The sequence below is a fragment of the Syngnathoides biaculeatus genome, chromosome 17 (genome assembly GCF_019802595.1).
Source record: "Syngnathoides biaculeatus isolate LvHL_M chromosome 17, ASM1980259v1, whole genome shotgun sequence".
NCBI classification, from domain to species: domain Eukaryota; kingdom Metazoa; phylum Chordata; class Actinopteri; order Syngnathiformes; family Syngnathidae; genus Syngnathoides; species Syngnathoides biaculeatus.
Genome location: NC_084656.1, coordinates 4,334,316 through 4,356,222, shown reverse-complemented (window position 1 = coordinate 4,356,222; position 21,907 = coordinate 4,334,316). Strand labels below are relative to the sequence as shown.

General features: G+C 38.9%; 1 protein-coding gene across 1 annotated transcript in view; it reads left to right on the top strand.

Moving 5' to 3' along the window:
- Positions 1-21,907, top strand: part of dcc (DCC netrin 1 receptor) — a 312,064-nt gene that overhangs the window by 127,150 nt on the left and 163,007 nt on the right. Inside the window, exons 10-12 of the mRNA XM_061802018.1 lie at positions 11,902-12,056; positions 15,998-16,146; positions 20,238-20,376. Coding sequence (XP_061658002.1) covers positions 11,902-12,056; positions 15,998-16,146; positions 20,238-20,376 — 443 coding nt within the window. The remainder of the gene's footprint in view (positions 1-11,901; positions 12,057-15,997; positions 16,147-20,237; positions 20,377-21,907) is intronic.

Below are 21,907 nucleotides of genomic sequence, written 5' to 3'. Positions count from 1 at the left end.
CCAAATCTGGTTCTTTTTCTGTCCAATCAGGAACATTTCGTACTACCAAAACAAATTCTCCCAAACTCTTCCACTCACGTTGTAATGACGTGTGCGGTGGTGTCCATTCCTTGTGTAGTGCATTTAGTTTGTCAGTCAGTCTTGTTCCTGCCACCACGACTGATATACCATCTAAGTACAGATAATCAATCATGACTTTGTCTGGTGTGGGCTGTTATAAGTTTACAGTATCTTATACTACATAGTCACATGCAATGAGTCACTTCCTACGTCATTTTGTGGTTGTTCAATCATGTCTTGAGCTGTTGGCAGCAAGACATCTCCTGTTCTTGTGGGAGGTTTGTTTGGAATATCTAAGGTGTAATAATAGAGTGCTGGATTCCTATTTTGTAAGATATTTAACTGTCCTCCCAGTAATTCCTTTTTTTCTTTTTCCTTCTATTTTTCGGTCAGAGAGGGAATTAAGCCCAGTCCTAGTTTCAGCAAGCCATCTCTTCCCAACAAACCTATGGGGCAAATTAAAAAGTTGCATTTTGGGAGCATTAGTTGTGACATTTTTGATGGGGAGATGGCTGCTCTCTTCCTCATCTGCGGCCACAATTATTAAATGTTTTGCATAAAGCTCCATAAATTTCTTCTTGCTTTGTCAGAAAGGTGTCAACTTTCTTTTTCTTATTTTATAGCACTCTTTCTGCGTGTAGTGCTTGGTTAACGTATTGTTACAAGCTGCCAGTCGGTTTATCAACCCAATGTTTTTCAATCCATTGTTTTGTAGGATTATTTGAATTCGCATGAAGAGCATTTTTTAATTGCCCTTGATACACACTCCTTGGAGTGTGATCTTCAGGAATGCCACTGTTTGCTTTAAAACATGCAGTCATTCCAATTCTATATTCTTCCAATGATTCATTATTTATTTTGCTCTTCCAATGGCAGAAAAATTTGCTTTTTTTCTAAATCTAGCAGAGGTGCGCGATATTAACCCTTGAACTCCCTGCTGCTGTGAGAAAGTGAGTATTCTCGAGGTTTGGTTCTGCCGCAGTCACCCAGACGCGCATTCACTCATTCCTCATGAGTGTGGGAGTTTCCTACTCACCAGAGATGCCTTTACTTCCTTCGGCTTCTCGTCAACCCTCAGCCTCCAGACGCAAAGTCGAGGCCCAGTCCCGGAAAGGGTCTCAAGTGCCGTAGCTACGGTCTTTGCCTGGACGTTGACTTAGCCCTTGGAAACCTCAGGTATCTTGAGATCCGGCTCGAAGGACCAAGTAAATGTCAGGTTCACCAATCAGACATTCATTAAACAGGACAAAAAAGGAAGCAAAGACACCAGTTCAAGTCTCGCGAGGAGAGAGGAGAGGAACTGTCTCGTACAATTCACCACTGCACTCTCTGATTATCTTCTCCTCAGCACTTCTATTCATTTAGTTTTCAGACGCCCCGTATTTACATGGATGTTACAAAAAGGAGACGACAAGCAAAACAGTTTGAAACAAGGTGTACATGTGTAGAAGATTGCTGAATACATGTGTGGTCATTATTTCTTTAACAGGCAGCAGTTCTAACAGTTCTGATGATTTTGTTCTTGCTATCTCCTGCTAGTAGGCTGCCACGTTATCTAGAGCAGAGCAAAGCATTTCTTTATTGGAAGCAGATGTATGATAATTATGATCACAATTATTCCTACAGATATATTAATGTTTTACACATTATTATTATGCATAAGTAAGTATTTCAATTTGTGAAGCCATGTCAAAATGTGCTCTTACATCATATTTTTTAAGCAATAAAACTTCTGAAATTAAAAATTTAAGTATAACATGCACATAAGTAGTGCAAAAGTTAAAAAAAACATTTTTGCATAAACACTTTAAAGGTCTATTGCATGGAATCCTAAATGTTTATATTATCTTGGAAGTTGAAATAAAATAATAAAGATATGCGTAATGACTTCTTTGTCCACATAGGGGTGAAAATTAAAAACATGATGACAGTTCTGTATTAAAAAAGTAAAGTCAATTTGTACTAACAACTAAATTTCTTTACTTATTAGGACTAGGGTTACTAATACTATTATTTATTATTTATTCTGGTAAAGTATTACCTAAATAACTGGCATGGTTGCAGCATTGTGACAACTGTTAGTAATTTCTTTTCAAACCCCAGTGATTTATTACCAAAATGAGCCCAAATCTCAGATTTAAAAGTAGAAGTTGCTCGCTTCACAATCCTGCTCACCATGTGAATATTGTTGTCGCTTGGTTGAGTGTGGTTTCTGTCCATATAATGCCACTCATGAGCAAAGCGCTCCCTACTGACGAGGAGGTGAATCAATTTAGAGCATTTGTTGAGTCTATATTTAATTGTGGAGGAAAGAAATGCATTGCATTGTTAAATCGATATTTTTTACACCTCCCTCCCCACCATCTTAAAAGTTAGAGTACTGTAAACACAGATCATGACATCTTGCCGAGCCCAAGTTCTGGTGTAAATGCGATAATGAATGGTTGTCTCGATAAATTGTGTGCTCTGCGATTAACTGCCAGCCAGTCCATGGTGTAGCCTGGCTGCAACGCTCCAAATCCTTTATCAGTATAAGTGGTATTGAAAATGGAAGGATGGATAATTATGTACTATAATAAACAGCCTCTACCACTAATTTTGGGGTGGCCAGGGGCCTTGGATTCCAGTAGAATAGTTCTCCTCCTGCATGCAGCAGTTGCGGCTCTTCTCCACATTCAGAACTGAAAAAGGAGAAAACTATACTAAGTTGACAATCTTTAAAGGTGTTTCTTTTCCAGCTAAAAGTGCTTAGTGTAGGGCAATGATATCAAACATACGGCACCGTGGGCTAGGGGGGTTCAATCCAGCCCACAAAAGGGATTTCAAAAGTTACAAAAACAAACCTCTGCAATCCTTCAGTTACAGTATATGTTGTGTTAAGATATACACTATTTTCTGACAACTAAGTTTGCTGTTATTTTATTGTGGGTATGACTGACAGTCTGCCACCCTCTGTGAGTGATTGTCATCATTAACAATCTGTGAAAAATGACAATGACCACTTTATTATCCACTCAACATCTGGTTGCTGCTGATTGAATGACGTTTGGTTCATTCCCCCAGTACCAGTTCAGCTTTCAGTTCGGTGAAAATGAATCCTATCTATGGTAATAGCTGAAAAATGTCCTATTAAATCCTATTGTTCATGAACTCCATATAATATATGAATATCCACCCATCGATCCATCCATTTTCTGAGTCACTTATCCTAACGACAGTTGCAGGAGTGCTGGTGACAATCCCAGCTGTCATCGGGGGGATGTAGGGTACACCCTCAACTGGTTGCCAGCCAATCGCAGGGCACATAGAGACAGAAACAGTCACACTCAATCACACCCAGGGGTAATTTAGAGTCCCCAATTAATGCATGTTTTTGGAATGTATTTTTGCTGTAAAAATAATTTTTCAAGGCAATATTGAAAATTGAGTTTCAAATGTTTGTGTTTGGGCATCAGGCTCATATAGTATATGGTATATTTAGGGCGTAAATCATCCATTTCAGAAATTTTAAATCCTTTCATTTGTAATTTCTCGCCATTCACAGTTAAGCTAAGTCCCTATCCCCTGAAAATAGTATTTTGCCCTACTGTGGAAACAGTCTTTGGTTCCTACTACCTTTAGTGTTTTCATGACTTTGGACTAGTTAAAAATTAAAAACTGCAATGGTCTCAAAAGTGTATAAACCCTGTGTGTCTGAAAGTTGCTGACGGAAAGAACTGATAGTGTAAGTGTTGTATACTAACAGTATGTCAAAGACAGTACTTATATCCTTTCATTACAGCTCTGCTGCACACCGCGGCTCTAAACGTTCAGTAGAACCCCTGTGGGTGACATTGCAAGTCCCCCGCTGATGTTAAATGGTAACCTCTGACAGTTGGAGCTCCAGCTGAATGCTTTCACATCCAGGCTTTTAAGCTTTGTTACCTGAGGGACTGACCAGCCTGCAGCATTTTCGGATTCCGAGTGATAGAGTGGACTGAAGAGCCTTTGCGTTTTCACCATGAAACATTAAAAAATCTGTCAGTCAAGACTTTGAAAGAAGATGGGTAGGATTTGCCACTCGTAAAAACGTGGTTGCATATGCAGATGCCTTTATCAGTACTAATGACTTGCATGAAAGAAGAGATAAATAAGGGAGAGAGAGGAATACATTCTACAGTTAATTAAAATTAATTCAGCATACAAATGGGAGAAAGAAGTGTACAAAATATTTAAGTAAAAAAAAATTCTTTAAAAAAATGAAACATTAATCTTCCCATGAAATGTTTTGTATTAGTCCATTTAGACAATGCGGGTTCAGGGGTTTATGTAAGTATGTGAGGGTATGGTCTGACCTTTGTCCAAATTCAGAGGTCATAGGCTCCAGGTCCCCTGTAGAGGATAAGCGGTATAAAGAAATTGATTAATGGATATTTTAAACCAATACATTTTGAATGTCTAATGTTGAATAGTGACATTAAAATGTCAATGATATGTAGAAGATTTTCCAATCTTTACAGCTATTCATCCATCCATCCATTATCCAAGCCACTTATCCTCACAAGGTCACAGGAAAGCTTGAGCCTATCCCAGCTAGTTTCCCGTGATAGGCAGACTATACCCTGAACTGCTTATCAGTCAGTTACAGTGACGCAAAGTCACGCAATTACGTAGAATAAAAACTGGACTGCACATTCTGAATCCATCATTAGTTCCGCCAAGGTCAACAGGCTCTGACTTCTGGTCAGGGCAAAAAGTATGGTAAACATACACATATTGTTATGGAAAACAGTGCGATAAATATATAATGAATAATTATGAAGGTTCAGCTGAAAACACTTTCCGGTGAAAAGTTACTTCTTTGCGACCGCCTGCACAGTTTTGATAGCCAACAAAAACAAACAAAAAAGCCAAACCTCACGAATTACAATTAAATTTGATGTTAGTATGTTTCAAAATGCACAATTGTAAGGATGTCAAAGGACGTCAAATTTCACATGAAATAGTACCCAAAGCAATGTTTTACCAGGACCGGAAGATGAAGCTGAATTCCAACATGAAAGGGGCCAGTGCGCAGTCCAGTTTTTATTCTACGTCATTGGTCGCAGGGCAAATATCAGCACCATCTCTGAGCAGGAATCCATCCCACGCTGCAGGCATGTGTACCATTACATCATCAGTGACTCTCTTTAGAGCAAAATAAAAAAAATGGCCACAAAAAATGTATCTTTCACATGCCACTTGTGTATTTCTTTTCCTTCACATTTTCAGCAGTAATGAAAAGTATGTGTATGTTGAAAGCTTTCAAACAGCAGATATTTTCTAGGCATGCTCTTGACAAGTGCATTTTTGAGGTTATGAACCAAGGTATTAATGAAATTGACAAGTGCCGCATGTGTGACCACACAGAGATACTCTTGGGTAGGGGTTAACACAAGCAAATTGCTGTGGAGGCTGTACAGACGTTGGCTGTAATGAAAACCTCATGTTTTGTGTGCTTTGTTTGGCTAAACATGTGTGCCAACAATATACAGACAGCCTGTTCCTGAGTCACTCAGTTTACTGCTACAAGTGCAAATTTTACAAGTCCGAAATCTTTGTGTTCTGTGTACCCAGATGACTACAGTTCAATAGAGGTGTTGTGTCACTGTCTAAAGCAGATAAATAACTGGATGAGCCAAAATGTTGATCAAACCACAACAAAAGTGAGACATTTTTTGGGGGGGCGGGGGATAAAGAACAGAAAATTGCTGTTAGTCGAAATCTGGATTCACTATCTTTATAATCCAAAGACCAAGTCCAAAACTGTCATGCTAGATTCTGAGCTGACTTCCAATGATCATATCAAATCAATCAAAAAAAACTGCCTTTTACCATATGAAGAACATATCTAAAGTGAAGTCTCAAGCAGACCAGGAAAAGCTCTGCCGTGATTTTATCTCAAGTAGACTTGATTACTCTAATGGTCTTCTGACTGGACTCTCCAAAAAGACCATTAAACAAATCATTCAGAATGCTGCAGCTCAGATTCTAACCAGAGTAAAAGAGGTCAGAGCATATAACTCATATTCTAATGTCCTTACACTGGCTTCCTGTCAGGTTTGGAATAGATTTTAAAGTTCTGGTACTGGTCTATAAATCACTAAATGGTTTAGGTCCTGAATAATAATCCAGTCCAGCTCTGAGATCAACTGATTCAGGTCAAATAATGGAGCGCAGAGTCCAAGGCCAACATGGTAACGCAGCATTTAACTATTATGCTGGACACAAATGGAGTAAGTTGCCAACAGAGGTGACATCAGGTCAAAATGTGAATGTTTTTAAATACAGGTTGAAAACTTCTTTTTTTCTCATGCTTTTTAGAATATTCCCACTTTTAATTATATTTGTTGGCGGCACGGTGGATCAGCTGGTAAACCGTTGCCCTCACATTTCTGAGGTCCCAGGTTCAATCTCGGACCTGTCTGTGTGGAGTTTCCATGTTCTCTAAGTGCCTGCGTCGGTGTCCTCCGGCACTCCGGTTTCCTCCCACATTCCAAAAACATGCAACATTAACTGGACACTCTAAATTGCCCTTAAGTGTGATTGTGTGTGCGGCTGTTTGTCTCTTTGTACCCTGCGATTGGCAAGCAACCAGTTCAGGGTGTACCCTGCCCGTTGACAGCTTGGATAGGCTCCAGCACTCCCTGTGACCCTCGTGAGGATAAGCAGTAAAGAAAATGAATGGATGGATGATATTTGTTGCACTATACACCGTTTTTAATTGTAATTTTATTTTTCATTTTTTTAGTTACATATCTTTTTGCTTTCATTGTCACCTTTATTTTTTAGTGTTTTTACCCTGTATATATATACATATATATATATATATATATAATATATATATAATGTCCATCCATCTGTACATTTTCTTAGCCGCTTATCCTCACGAGCGTCACGGGGAGTGCTGTGCCTGTGTGGGTTTTCTCCAGGAACTCCAGTTTCCTACCACATCCCAAAAACATGCAACATTAATTGGATACTCTAAATTGCCCCTAGGTGTGATTGTGAGTGCTGCTCTTGGGATAGGTTCCAGCACTCCCCGCTTGTGGTGATAAGCAGCAAAGAAAATAGATATATATATACTGTATATATCAGATTATATTAGCAATGGACCTTTCCGATGCCGGTCTTAAGCTCCGACCTCTTAGCCATCTCCCACAAGCTTTCAAAATGGCAATTGAACAGAACATGTTTGAAGTCGATTCTCTATTGCGTATTCCAGATAATATTGGGGTATGTTTTTTGCCAAATGCGTCAGACTTGTCCAAGAGACTTCCACAGAGAGGTCTCAACTATTGCACGCAAGGATATGCTTCATAACTTCATATTGATATCCAACAGGATAAAATTGTGGAATCATACTGCCCATGTAAAGCAGGGTGAGTACATTTCACTTGGAAAGATCACGATTGATATCATTGTAGTCTTTATAAGTGAGTGGGTGTATTCATTTGACTTGGCAGGTAATCGAACCCAGTGCTTTGTCTTAAAAGTCCGATGTGATACAAATAGGCAAATGGACTTTTTCTCTTGCATGAAATTGTGCATTTATGATATCATTAATCTGACTCTTTAGCATAAAACATTACACACTTCATTCACCAGGTCAGTGATACGCTAACAAAGTGAAAGTAGTTCTCCTGCAATGTATAAAGCACTGATAATAATTAAATCATACTCAGAGAAGATACTTCTCCCTCACTTACCTTTTGAACATACAGCCTTTGTTGAAATTGTTCACATTTAGTTGTACGTACAGTCTTCCACAAGCCTTAATCCATCGTGGATACTTCGTCAACTGTGTTTTAGGCTATGGAAAATGAATCAACTGGGCCCCTTGTAACCTAGCAGGATATTGTTTATCAGAATTCCCTAAGAGGATCTCAGGACCATTTTCTTCTTAGCATTAACTTATCCAAGCGTACGCTCCTGACAACCAGCATTGCTTGTGGGATAATGTGGCGAGAGGGGTGTGTCAAGCCAGGGGTTAAGACAATGCGGCTATCTGATTGGCTATTATTTTACGAGTGATTGACAGGTCGGAAAGGTCCATTATAAAGACTGACTGACTTGGATAGAAAACATACAGAAGATTCGGTAGTTTAAATGTTCGCTATTAAAAACAAGGAACATGACGCACAGAAACACAATGACAGGAAGGCATATGTCTTACTGGAGTGGAAACGTAATAATCTGAAACTAACAGCCTATAAACTGCACAGATGGTTCGTACAGTATTTGTGATGGAAGAAGCTGATTTTCAGCTGCTGATTAACAACAGTGCATTTCATGATGCTTGACCTGTTCTAAGCATGTGGAGGCTGGAAGTGTGAAGCATATGACACACCAAAGATGTGCTTCCTGTTCCAAACCTGTGAAATTGTATGAAAACTTAATTTCACGATTTCAGGGGTCCTCATTTTACAATCATAGAGGTTGCCCAATTGCCACTGTACTCTTCAGAAAGTCAAGAAATAGTGAACAAAGACATAGCAAAAGGGTTTGACACCTTGTGTTTATCACAGAGAGAAAAATTTTCAGTGAAAAATAAAACCATTGCTGTCAGTCAGTGGATTACTTGTTTGGTTGCAGACTGACCTCAGACAGTGGCCTTTGAAAGGCAAACTTACTTCACAGTGTAACACAAAACCATCTGCCGGTGAACTCCATGTTCAGCTTGGCAGCCCAGCCATTAAACTGCAGCTCACAGGAGCAAATAATATGTGTTCAGGAACCAAGATAATTCCGTTCACATTTGCACTTATCTCTCCACTGCTTCTGCTGTGCTTGAGTACATTGAGTCAGCATTCAAATTAGTGATTAGCGTTTAACACGCAGTACTCACACTAATAAGTTCTGATAATGTGAATTGGAAGAGTTCCTTTGTCCGTTTTTATGCACATTGTTGATGCGGGGAAGTATGTTTTTTTTCTTTTTTGCCATCTTTTTTGAAGATAACTATAGCTATATCTAAATAGAAATCAGCTAACAATAATAGAATGCCCAGCCCAGGCCTGTCATGGTCTGTGATTTAGTTAAGATTATACTTAGTTTTGTTTCATGGTTTTTTCTGTTCCATGTTGTTTATGCTCATTTAGTTATTGTCCAGCTGCTCTCTTCTGTCATGTCATAGTCGCCAGTTGTGTCGATCGAGTTATTTCACTAGTTTTCTTTTTTGTTTTGGGTTTACTCAAGTATTTCTTGATAACTTTGTGGTTACATTTTGGAGTTTGCTAATTTAGTATTCAGATTTTTCCACAATTGTTGTTTTCCTTTGTTTTTGGAATTAAACTCCTGCACCATGGCATTGTCTCCCTGCTTCCCTGCACTTGAGTCCGCCACGTTTTTGCCTTGCATTTTAAAACCCAAAATGTGACAATGTCTAGTGAGGAGTGACTTTTGGCACCTACTGTATACGAATATAATATCTAGGGCATACCAGCTACCCCTGTATTGGCCATTAATCATTTTGGGACTGGACAAATGAGGCCATGAACAGAAAAGGCGGCCCAAAGCCCTGACATAACTCAATAGATGTTTTTTTTTCTGCATAAAGTCTAATCAACACAACTGTTTAATAAAACAAAGCTCATTCACTAAATATCAAGTGCACACATCAGCCAAGGCTAATCATCTGTCTTGTAGATGACAATTTCACAATTTCGTATTGATGTATCAAAACAAAATATTTTAAAAATAAAGCCATAGATGCGGATCTGCTTCCAAATTGCATTCATATTCACAAAAAATCTTTATTGGCAAGTACGGTAGAGCACAGAACGAATTTGTCTCTGGTAGATAGAGTCACTATAGTACTACTGCAAAAAAAAAAAAAAAAAAAAAAGAGTACAAGCTCTATTCCATTGAAGTTGGGACGTTGTGTTAAACCAAAGACTGACTACATAATGTGCAAATCATTTTCAAACAATATTGAATTGAATACACAACAATGACAAAATATTTAATGTTCAAACTGGTAAAAACTTTATTATTATAATTTTCTTTTTACCCAATAATAAATAAGTGAAACTTTTACGGCTACAGAAACTTTCCAAAAAGCTGAAAAACTTGAGGAATACTTATCAGCACTTGTTTGGAACACTCCACAGGTGAACAGGCTAAATGAGAACACGTGAGTCCCATAATCAAATGATGATTATAAAAGGAGCTTCCCTGAATTGCTCAGTCATTCACAACCAAAGATGGGGTGAGGTTCACTTCTTTGTAAACAAGTGTGTGAGAAGATAGTCCAACAGTTTAAGGACAATGTTCCTCAGCACTCAATTGCAAGGAATTTACAGATTTCGTCATCTGCGGTCCAAAATATAATCACAATGATTAGAGAATATGGAGAAATTACTGGATGCAAGTGACAATGCCAAAATGACCTCCAAATGCCTGTGACCTGCCTCCAGTCCAGATCTGTCTCCCATTGAAAAGCTTTACCACATTATGAAGGGTAAAATACAACAACAGAGACCCTGGACTGTTGAACAGCTGAAGCTGTACATTAAGCAAAAATGGGAAAAATTAGACCTACAAAGCTTCAACAATTAGTGTCCTCAGATCCCAAATGTTTATTGATATTTGTTAAAAGAGAAGGTGATTCCACATAGTGGTAAACATAAGCCTGTCCCAGCTTTTTTTTTAATGTGTTGTAGCCATAAATTCTATTTTGTAAATATAATAGTTTATCAGTTTAAACATGAAATACATTGTAGTGTATTCAATTACATATTAGTTGAACATGATTTGCAAACCATTGTATTCTGTTTGTATTGAGAATTAACACAATGTATCAACTTCATTGGAATGAAGTTTGTACAATAACAAAATGTACAATCAGAACATTCTCTCTATAGAAAAGTCTTTTTTTTTTCTTCCTGTTCCTTCACTCTAGCAGTTGTGATGGAAACTGTTTGGGTAGTGTTTGAATTCTACTGCTAACACTCCAATTTTTTATAGCTGCTCCAGATTCTAAGTCCTAATGAAGTACATCAGGAAAACTTGTTAAAAAACAATACATCATAGTACATCATTATTGGCTGCCAGGCTTGAGCACTGTGCTGTGATTATAGCTGGCTGACTGAGATAGATTGGTGACCACGCTAAAGACATGCGGTTCATATCAACATTCTCATTTCACGTCTCATCAACACAGACTTAGACATGAACACCCAACCTTCTTGTCAGCAATGACAGGGCTTCATTATACAATGCTGGAAACTCATTCTGAACACTGATTTTGCTTTTTGGCAGCAGTCTTTTCTAGAATGCAGCGCTGTAATGCTATTCAGGACTTGTAAACATTTAATAAATTCCGCTGAAGACATTGCTGTTGTCGGATTTTGACCCACAACTTTGGAAATGGATCAGGTATCAAGTCTAAATATCTGTTCCCCTCATCTTTATCTCTGGCTAGTGTAAAAAAAAAAAAGTACAAGCATGTATTTTTAATTTAATATAGTAGATGAAACGGTCTCACTGCAGCTGGCTTTGTTTCATCTCTGTTTTGGTGATTAAAAGACAGAGAATGCAGTAGTACTGTAATGTTTGGATTAACTGTAGTTACTGAAGGATTAAATAGATTACGCGTTGATTATCTGCATTGTTACAAACTATAATGTGGCTGTGGAACTTCAAATGGAATATTGATTATGTGATTTTCAACAGACTAAAGGGTGTATTTGATCATTGAAGATAGTAAGGGACACATTCCTTTGTTCTAAATGCAAAGAACAGGCACCAAGATGATCTTATTTGAGGAAGAAATTAAATCTTGGATTGTATAATAACACAATTATTGTTTCCCTGTGACAGAGAGCGGTCCGTGAATGTGTCAGAGCCTGAGTCTTTGGAGCTGATGGTCTCTAACCTGAAGCCAGAGGAGAGTTACAGCTTCAGAGTCGTTGCTTACAACGATATGGGACCAGGAGAAAGCACCAGCCCCTTGAGGATCACCACCAAACAAGACCGTAAGATAAAAATAGCAATTGAGTTTTGTTTGTCTCCTGTTTGTTTATGTTCTTTGCTCATATTTTATTTCCTGTAGACTTAGTGTTGGACATTGTTATAAATCAGGGGGGGCTCAATATGTCGATCGCGATCGACTGGTTGGACGGACGGCGTGCAAAAAAAAAAAAAAAATGAAGACGTCAGCCTATGATTCCTCTAAACTGCGCGCGTGTGCAATTGTACACCGCAGATGCAATCTCTTTGCAGTTATTCTGCGATGCGCGCAAAAAAATAATCCAATGCAGATTGAAAGTACATCTATGTTGATATTACAGATACGTACTGTAAAATATGTAAAGAAGTCACTGGTTTCTTTTAGGCAGAACACGGAACTTTCTCTAACAATGACCACACTGTTTTTCCTAGTTTACCTTAACCTCCCTTAGCTCTTAAAGACGAACACTCATAATTACAAATGTTACAGTACTTATGCAGCCCATCAATATGTTTTATAATGACAGCGTCCACCACCGCTGCATTAGTTAGCAACACAGTCTGGGCAATGTAGAGCAAAGACGAGCTACACATCCTGCTTATGTTTACTTTCGATATAATGGAGTAAGTTAAAAAAGAAATGCTGTTGTTTTAACATACAATGACTGTCGGAGTATGTAGAAGAAAAAGTGGTTAAACTGGATCAGATTTTCTCTTTTCCAAGTGGAAAGGTGTAGTCTGAGGCCAAAGTAGAAAGTGCAGGATGAGATGGTGTGTAATTTTAAAATTCCACTTTGGCACAGCCTGATCCAACAAGAAAGCACAGACAATACAGTGCACAAAAACAAATGCTGTATTTTAAATATAGGAGGCAATATAACATTAACCTTAAAAAGGTTTGGGAGCATCATCATCATCATCACCCCCCCGTTTATCCTTTTTTTTCAAATTACAAACTGTTATGATCCTGCCGCTTCAGCATGAGCTGTGCGGCTGCGCTGATTGGGAGGCACACACCTGTGCCTCATGCGGCCTGATCATCCCCCGTATATATAGGACCTGGTGACGACTGGTCCTCCGCCAGTTCGTTGAGCTTTATGTCCCGTTCCAGCACTCTCATATTCCTGACAGAACCTGTGTGTACCGACCTTCGTCCGTTCTCCGACCAACCCTGTAAGCCTGACTCCTTGACACTTCTGCCTGCGTTGATTGTTTCCCCGTGTACCGACTCCTGCCTGTCCGCTCATCTGCTCTCTTCGCCCGACGCCCCAACAACCGCTGCTGCACCGGACTGCCTGCTCGATCCCCGACCTCGGCATACAATAAACGTGTCTCTTCTTGAACTACCTTGCGTCTTCCGAGTTCCTGCATTTGGGTCCTACCTCTCGTTCCGATGGGACGTGACACAAACCAACGATCACTGTAGAAACCAATAATTAATATAACATGACTTTGAGTTGGATTTAATATTTCACCTCCAACAATGCTAAATTTAAATAATAATGAAACTTTCAAATTCTTATTTGAATATGTTAAACATTATGCACCCACCTTGTCTAGAATGACAGAATATTAATATTGGTAATAGTAATAGGACATTTAAAATAACAATAAGTGGACGAAGAAGAAGAAGAACAACAACAAGAATTGCTAACATATACGTGACATGGTGGAATAACTGGTTAGTCTCACATTTTGAGGAGCGGGGTTTAAATGTTACTCCACAATGGCGACAGCCAGGTAGAAGAAGGATACTTGTGTTAACACTGAATACTATCCATAAGTTGGCATTATATGTTATCAATTTAGTCATGTGCAAAATTTAAACCTCATTTCACTGTGTAGCTCTTCTAGGCCCTCCACGTGTTAGGATATAATGGATAAATGACAGTGGCAATGGAACTTACTCAGCTGTTTACATGATGCTCAAAGAAAATGATTGTCCGTGATAAAGTGGGTACTCAGGTACTCTGAGGATTATTCCAGCAAGTAGGTTACATAAAAACTCGGAAGAAGTTGACCCTGAGACAAAGGAATGTCTGAACTGAACCATTTCAAAGAGTTAGTAAGAGGAATTTTGGCAGAGGAACAATTAGAAGGATGGAGGTACACACTGGAAAAGAGAGGAATGAAGATTAGCTGAAGTAAAACAGAATATATGTTGGTGAATGAGAGGGGCGGAGGAGGAAGAGTGAAGCTCCAGGGAGCAGAGATAGCGAGAGTGGACGACTTCAATTACTTGGGGTTAATAATACAGAGCAATGGTGAGTGTGGTAAGGAAGTGAAGAAACGGGTCCAAGCAGGTTGGAACAGCTGGGGGAAGGTGTCTGGTGTGTTATGTGACAGAAGAGTCTCTGCTAGGACGAAGGGCAAAGTTTACAAAGCAGTGGTGAGGCTGGCCATGATGTACGGATTAGAGACGGTGGCTCTGAAGAAACAACAGGAAGCAGAACTGGAGGTTGCAGAAATTAAGATCCTGAGGTTCTCGCTTGGTGTGAACAGGTTGCATAGAATTAGAAATGAGCTCATTCGAGGAACAGCCCAAGTTGGATGTTTTGGAGACAAGGTTAGAGAGACCAGACTTCGATGGTTTGGACATGTTTCAGAGGCAAGAGATTGAGTATATTGGTAGAAGGGTGCTGAGGATGGAGGTGGCAGGCAAAAACGTGAGAGGAAGACCAAAAAAAGGTTGATGGATGTCATGAGGGAGGACATGAGGACACTTGGTGTTAGAGAGGAGGATGCACGAGATTGGCTTAGAGCGAAAAAGATGACACGCTGTGGTGACCCCTAATGCTGAAAGAAAAGAAGAAGTCATGTATTGTTATAGCATTCTCAAACAATCTCACAAACGATGGACTTGTGTTAGCGTCAGTGCAAATTTTGTCCATCACACAAAATCTTGTTTTGCTAAAGGGAGTCAAGGCACAGCATAATGCATTGCGTAACAGCAACGATGTGTTAGAATGAAAGCAGCCGCGCCCAGGTCAGTGGCATGGCCACGCCCCTGACAAGTAGTCATCCAAATATTTACTTGAGTAAGTAATTACTCCATGATACAAACTGCTGAAGTAAATAGCAATTTCTCAGTAACTTCTGTTTTGTTTTTTTATTATTATTAATTTTGTTTTTATCACAGCATGAACAGCAAATAAAAATAAGAATAACACTGTTTGGGAGTTGACGGACACTGGCCATTTCATTATTATTTGCTTTATTCACTCAAATTACTTCATGAAGAAGCTATTTTTCTACCATTCATTTCTCTCATTTAAATAATTGATTGAATATTTATAATATTGAATACGTTTACATTCAACATTTTATTTATTTTAATAAATAATTGGTCATTTATTTCTTGATGTGTTCAAAATAATTGAATGACAATGAATGCATGCAAAATGAAACTTTACTTTTTCATTTTTTTAACTTTTTGTTCATGTATAAAATTAAATAAAGGTTAAACCTTTATTGTAAGTACAATAAAACATGAAAAAACAAATTCTTATAATAAACGATATTTTTTTATACATATTAACTATTTCTTTTTACAATGGCCATTCTGTGCATTTAAAAAAATCCACAAAAGGTTTCATCACCCCCAGTCCAATTTAATGACATTTTATTCTCCAAATGTGATGTGGATGGGAAAGACACAATATTTAAATATCTGGAGATAGATATAAAATCTTGAAAGCCACCAAAATCTGTGGACCCAACTGGACAATAATCATTTGGTTGAGAGTAATGCTGCCAAAGTTCCGATGATCTCCAGGCTCGACTGTAATGTGTTCTGGAAACATACAATTATATATTCTGTATTCGCTTAAGAAGAATGCGTTTCTCGATTGTGACTTACACCAAAATCTGATAAAAATTTTGAACAAATTCCAATTGCAAAGATTCACAAATTACATTTACAAGCGACTGGACAGTCTAAACAAGCTGAGTTTGTTTTGCATTACAGTCCAGGTACCCGGCAAGACAGAGTCACTACATGCTGAAGCTCTGTCACCAACCTCCATCCAGATGAATTGGGAGACTCCCAGCACTCCAAACGGACCAATCATGGGCTACAGAGTGCTCTGGACAGAGAGCCTCTCAAGCAAGGAACAGGTCTCAATAAATTCAAAGAAATTACACCCTGCATGCAACCCGCTTCTGAAATCACACGCTGTTCTTTGGTTGGAATGACACATTATACCTATTTAATGCCTGTATTCCACTGCATATTCTATTTACGGTCATGGGAACCTCAAGCCTATACTGTATAGCAGAGGTGCCCAGACTTTTTTTTACCACAAAATCTACTTTTCAAGCAGCCTGCCTCTCGCGATCGACATGGGGTGGGTGGGGGTTTCGTGGTATGATGTCTTTCTTTTTTTTATTTTTTAGAACGACCAATAATGAAATACAATGACCAAGCCACAAAGATCTACCCACTACAAAAATGCAAAACGTATTAATTTTAAAGTATATTGAGAATTCTTTATGTGTAAATTTATGTTTGTGTGCCTTTCATAACAGCATGAACCAATATTGCACAACACAGCATAGTGAACCATAAAAATTTTTGTAAATAGTGAACCATAAAAATTTTTGTAACTGTCTGAGTTCACGTTGACGGTCAGTAAACACCACACGAATGAAAATGCACACCTGCGCTGTGTCAGTCACATTAGTGGATTCGTCCAACTGCAGTGAGAAACACAATTTATGATGTCCTTCCACACATCAGCCATGACTTCACAGCGCCGTGTAACTGTACTCATGGTGGTGGCTTTTGCTGTTCAACTATATTGTGTGAAAAGTGACTGCTGTGCAGCCGGTTGGAATTTTAGTTCACTCCATTTTCTCATTCTCAGCTTGCTTTTCGGCGGAATGTCGGTGTCGTATTTTCCATAAACTCGCTGACTAGCGTGTTTTCCTGTACTCTCATTGTTTGCTAGCGTGTGCGGTGAGTTAAAGGTCAGAAAAAAATGTCTCTCTTTTTGTTTTGTTTTTTTTTGTCGGCACGTCGTCGCAATCGATCGAGACCTTCTCGCGATCGACCGGATTGAGCACCCCTACTGCATAGAATACCTAACAGTCATACCTGACAAAAAATGCAAATATCTTAACAGAAAATTCCTTTTTTATTTAAATTCGCAGAGTAAAATGTTTTTAGTCAGTGTATCCTGACATTTGCCATACCGATCAAAATCATATCGAATATTATGTTCAAATTTTTTAATGAATAATAAGATTTGCAAAACAGTGGTACGAATTTAGAAGGATGTTTTTTTTGTAATTTTATTTTTACCTTTTTTGTTCCGTGGTGTGCAGCACTTTAAATTATGTTGATTGATGGGTAACGTTAGCCTAGCACTCACATAATAGTGGCATCTGCTGGCCTCAAGCTGGAACTAGTTACGTGCGCAATGAGGCAGACAGACAACCACACACAAACGGTGCGTGACCATATAAAGACTTCCTCTTTACCTGTGACTCATTTTCATGACGTCCCATATACAGTGAAGAAAATAAGTATTTGAACACCCTGCTAAATTGCAAGTTCTCCGATTTAGAAATCATGGAGGGCTCTGAAATTTTCATCGTAGGTGCATGTCCACTGTGAGTGAGATAATCTAAAAAGAAAAATCCAGAAATCACAATGTGTGATTTTGTAATGATTTATTTGTGTGATACAGCAGTAAATAAGTATTTGAATACCTGAGAAAACCAATGTTAGTATTTGGTACAGTAGCCTTTGTTTGCAATTACAGAGGTCAGACGTTTCCTGTAGTTTTTCAACAGGTTTGCACACACAACAGGGGGGATTGTGGCCCACTCCTCCACACAGATCTTCTCTACATCAGACAGGTTTCTGGGCTGTCACTGAGAAACACGGAGTTTCAGCTCCTCCAAAGATTTTCTATTGGGTTTAGGTCCAGAGACAGGTTAAGCCATGCCAGAACCTTGATATGCTTCTTACAGAGCCACTCCTTGGTTTTCCTGGCTGTGCATCGGGTCACTGTCATCTTGAAAGACCCAGCCATGACCAGTCTTCAATGCTCTGACTGAGGGAAAGAGATTGTTCCCCAAAATCTCATAATACATGGCCGTGGTCATCCTCTTCTTAATACAGTGCCGTCATCCTGTCCCATGTGCAGAAAAACACTCTAAAAGCATGATCCTACAACCCTCATGCTTCAAAGTAGGGATGGTGTTCTTGGAATGGAACGCATCATGTATCTTCCTCCAAACATGGTTTGTGGAATTATGACTAAAAACGGCCATTTTGGTCTCATCTGACCACAAAACCTTCTCCCATGACTCCTCTGTATCATCCAAATGGTCTTTGGCAAACTTAAGATGGGCCTTGACATGTGCTGGTTTAAGCAGGGGAACCTTCCCTGCCATGCATGATTTCAAACCAAGACGTCTTAGTGTATTACCAACAGTTACCTTGGAAACGGTGGTCGCAGCTCGTTTAAGGTCATTGACCAGGTCCTGTCGTGTAGTCCTGGGCTGATTCCTCACCTTTTTAAGGATCATTGAGACCTCATGAGGTAATATCTTGCATGGGTCTCCACTCTGATTGAGAGTACTGTCATGTTTAGCTTTTTTCATTTTCTAATGATTGTTCTAAGAGTGAACCTGTTTTAACCAAGCTGCTGGGCAATTTCTCTGTAGCCCTTTCCAGGCGTGTGGAGTACAATTTTGTCCCTGGTGTCTTTTGGTCTTTGGCCATATTACAAGTTGGAGTCTTACTGATTTTGTGGGGTGGACAGGTGTCTTTATGCAGCTATCGACCGAGGATAGGTGCATCTGATTCAGGGTAATACATGGAGTGAAGGTGGACTTTTAAAGGGGGACTAACAGGTCTTTGAGGGTCAGAATTCTAGCTGATAGACAGATGTTAAAATGTTTATTTGCGGCTGTATCACACAAATAAATCGTTAAAAAATGTGTTGTGTGTTTGTAAGATAGCCAGGCATTACAAAAATTAAGTACTTTTTTTTTTCCACTGTTTCTAGTTCACATGTAATTTTAATGTTTTGGCATTTCCACATGCTTACACCATAGTATGGCAATAAGAGATGAAAGAGCATTGCTAACTAACCCCTTTATTTGTACTTTTCCACTCTTTTTATCTTTGAGTATAGTATTTGTTTTGCATCTGATGGATCTATCTGATTTTAAACTTTTTGCAGTGTTTTGGCAGGAAAAATGTTTTTCTTTAGCAGAAAATATATTTATTATTCTATGCTACAACCATGAAGAGATCTGTTGTGATCTTGATGTGGCCTTGTAATGGCCCATAGCCCAGCACTCGGAGACCCATGCATTAGTCATGCGGTCTTCCTTGTGAACTTGAATACATTAAAAACAATGTGATATGACAAACACAGGTGTCAAACATATCTACTAATGCCCACTACCAAACTTTTAGCTCATGTAACACTATACCTGAGATTGGTTGACAGTCAATCCCAGGGCACACATCCATTTATGTAAAATTTCAAGTAACACATCACTTTTACTGAACACCTGAAACAACTGAATAAAGAACAGACCCAAAGCACAGGAAAAGCACAACATGCGAGGAGAGAAAACTATGTGATTACATCAGTTAGCAACACCAAGAAGTAAACAAATACATTATTTATTTGCCCATTATCCATGCCACTTATCCTCACAAGGGTCACAGCTGAGCCAGTGCCTATCTCAGCCAACATTGGGCGAAAGGAAGACTACACCCTGAACTGGTTCCCAGTTAGTCACAGGCCATATATCGACACCGTCACTGAGTGGGAATCGATCAGTTCAGATCAAGTTCAGATCAGTACTATATTACTGTTCGACTCGTTTTTCATTCTGAATGGAGTTACTGCACGAGCTGCTGTCAGCTATCATTTTTCCCTATCTAATGATTTATAGATCTTAAACATACCATGTTCTGTTGCAATGACATTATAAAAAGTATATATCTATTCTGTTACAATCACATACTGTATATACACTGTCCCATTCATATGTGATACGACTGAGGCCTGATCTGAAGACGTCATTTTATTTATTTGTTTGTCACTGCCATGCTAAATCACATATCTAACATTAGAATCATTAAATTGCAGACTGTATTTTCAAAATATATGTATGTATAATATAATATGGTAAATGCACCAAAAACATGTAATTCTTTATTGTTTGTCTGTGGTCAGAGTGTCGATGTCAGTGGATTAAACTACAAGATGGAGGGACTCAATAAATTCACACAGTACACAGTTCGAGTCTTGGCTATGAACCGCTTTGGACTCGGAACTTCCTCAGACAAAATCATTGTCACCACCCAATCAGATGGTAAGTGTTTTTTACCTTCTTATTTATCTGCTATTTAACTCTGACTAGAAATAACTAGTCTATGTTAATGTTTAAGTTTTGGAATTGCTGTCATTGAAACTCGAACGTAGCTTCATGGTTAGTGGGTTACTTAGTGTGTTTGTGTGGGTGTACCTGCATGCGCGTGTAAACAAATCTATGTGTGTATACACCTGAATCTTGTACTCTTTCGCTGTCAGTCATTTCACTGGGGACCCTGGATTTTTAATTATGCTCCTCTCAGTGTGACTCTTTCATAAAGTTCACACACAAATGCACACATGCACATCTCTGTTCCTCTCTTTATATGCAAATAATATGCCTTTGCAATATTGTTTCCAACTGGAATCTCGTTACTGTGTGAGAAATATGGGTAGCGCTTATTTTGACTTCACATGCTTTCATTTTTTCTTTTCTGGAAAACTACAAGGACCAAAATTCTCTCTCTCTCTCTCTCTCTCTCCCTCTGGAGAGAGGGAGAGAGAGAGAGAAGAAAAACTAAAGCATGTGAAGTCTATATATATATATATATATATATATATATATATATATATATATATATATATAATTTGGGTGTATATAATTATAGTTATAGTAAATCATTAATGCATTTATGAATGGCAATTACGTATGAATTAGAACATATAATGAACATCCATCCATCCATTTTCTTTGCCGCTTATCCTCACGAGGGTCACAGGGAGTGCTGGAGCCTATCCCAGCTGTCAACGGGCAGGGGGCGGGGTACATCCTGAACTGGTTGCCAGCCAATCGCAGGGCACATGGAGACAGACAACAGTCACACTCACAATCACACCAGGGGCAATTTAAAGTGTCCAATTAATGTTGCATGTTTTTGGGATGTGGGAGGAAACTGGAGTGCCCGGAGAAAACCCACGCAGGCATGAGGAGAACATGCAAACTCCACACAGGCTGGTCCGGGATTGAACTAGGAACCTCAGAACTGTGAGGCCAAAACTTTACCAGCTGATCCAATTCAAACAAAGAATAGAATAAGTTTTTTATTTCCTTAATTCCATTCAGAAAGTTACATTTATCAAGATTATTGAGTTGGAACTCACTATTTGAAAAAATAATTTAGTTTTACATAATTGGCGTTTACATCTTTTCTCGGTTTGGTTCAATTGTCTCAGTTTGGCTCAATATGAGGAATACTGCAGATTTGACAACTGGCCTGAAGACCATCATTGATATATTTGGTAAAATGGGTAAGCCACAAATGTTCTTAGCTGAGGAGACTGGCTGTTCACAGAGTGCTGTTTCCAAGCATATCAATGGAGACTCTCGTGGAAAGACAAAATTTTGCAGAAGAACATGCATCAGCAAAAGAGATGACCGTGGGCTTCAGCAGCTTATGAACAAAAGAGGATTGCTTAAAAAAGCACCACATTCAAACACTTCTGAGAGATGGGCTAAAACTGTCAGGTTCCTCAGGTCTGAGCCTGACTCATCGTAGGAAGCGTACCAACTGGGCCAAGGGGAAGAAGGATTG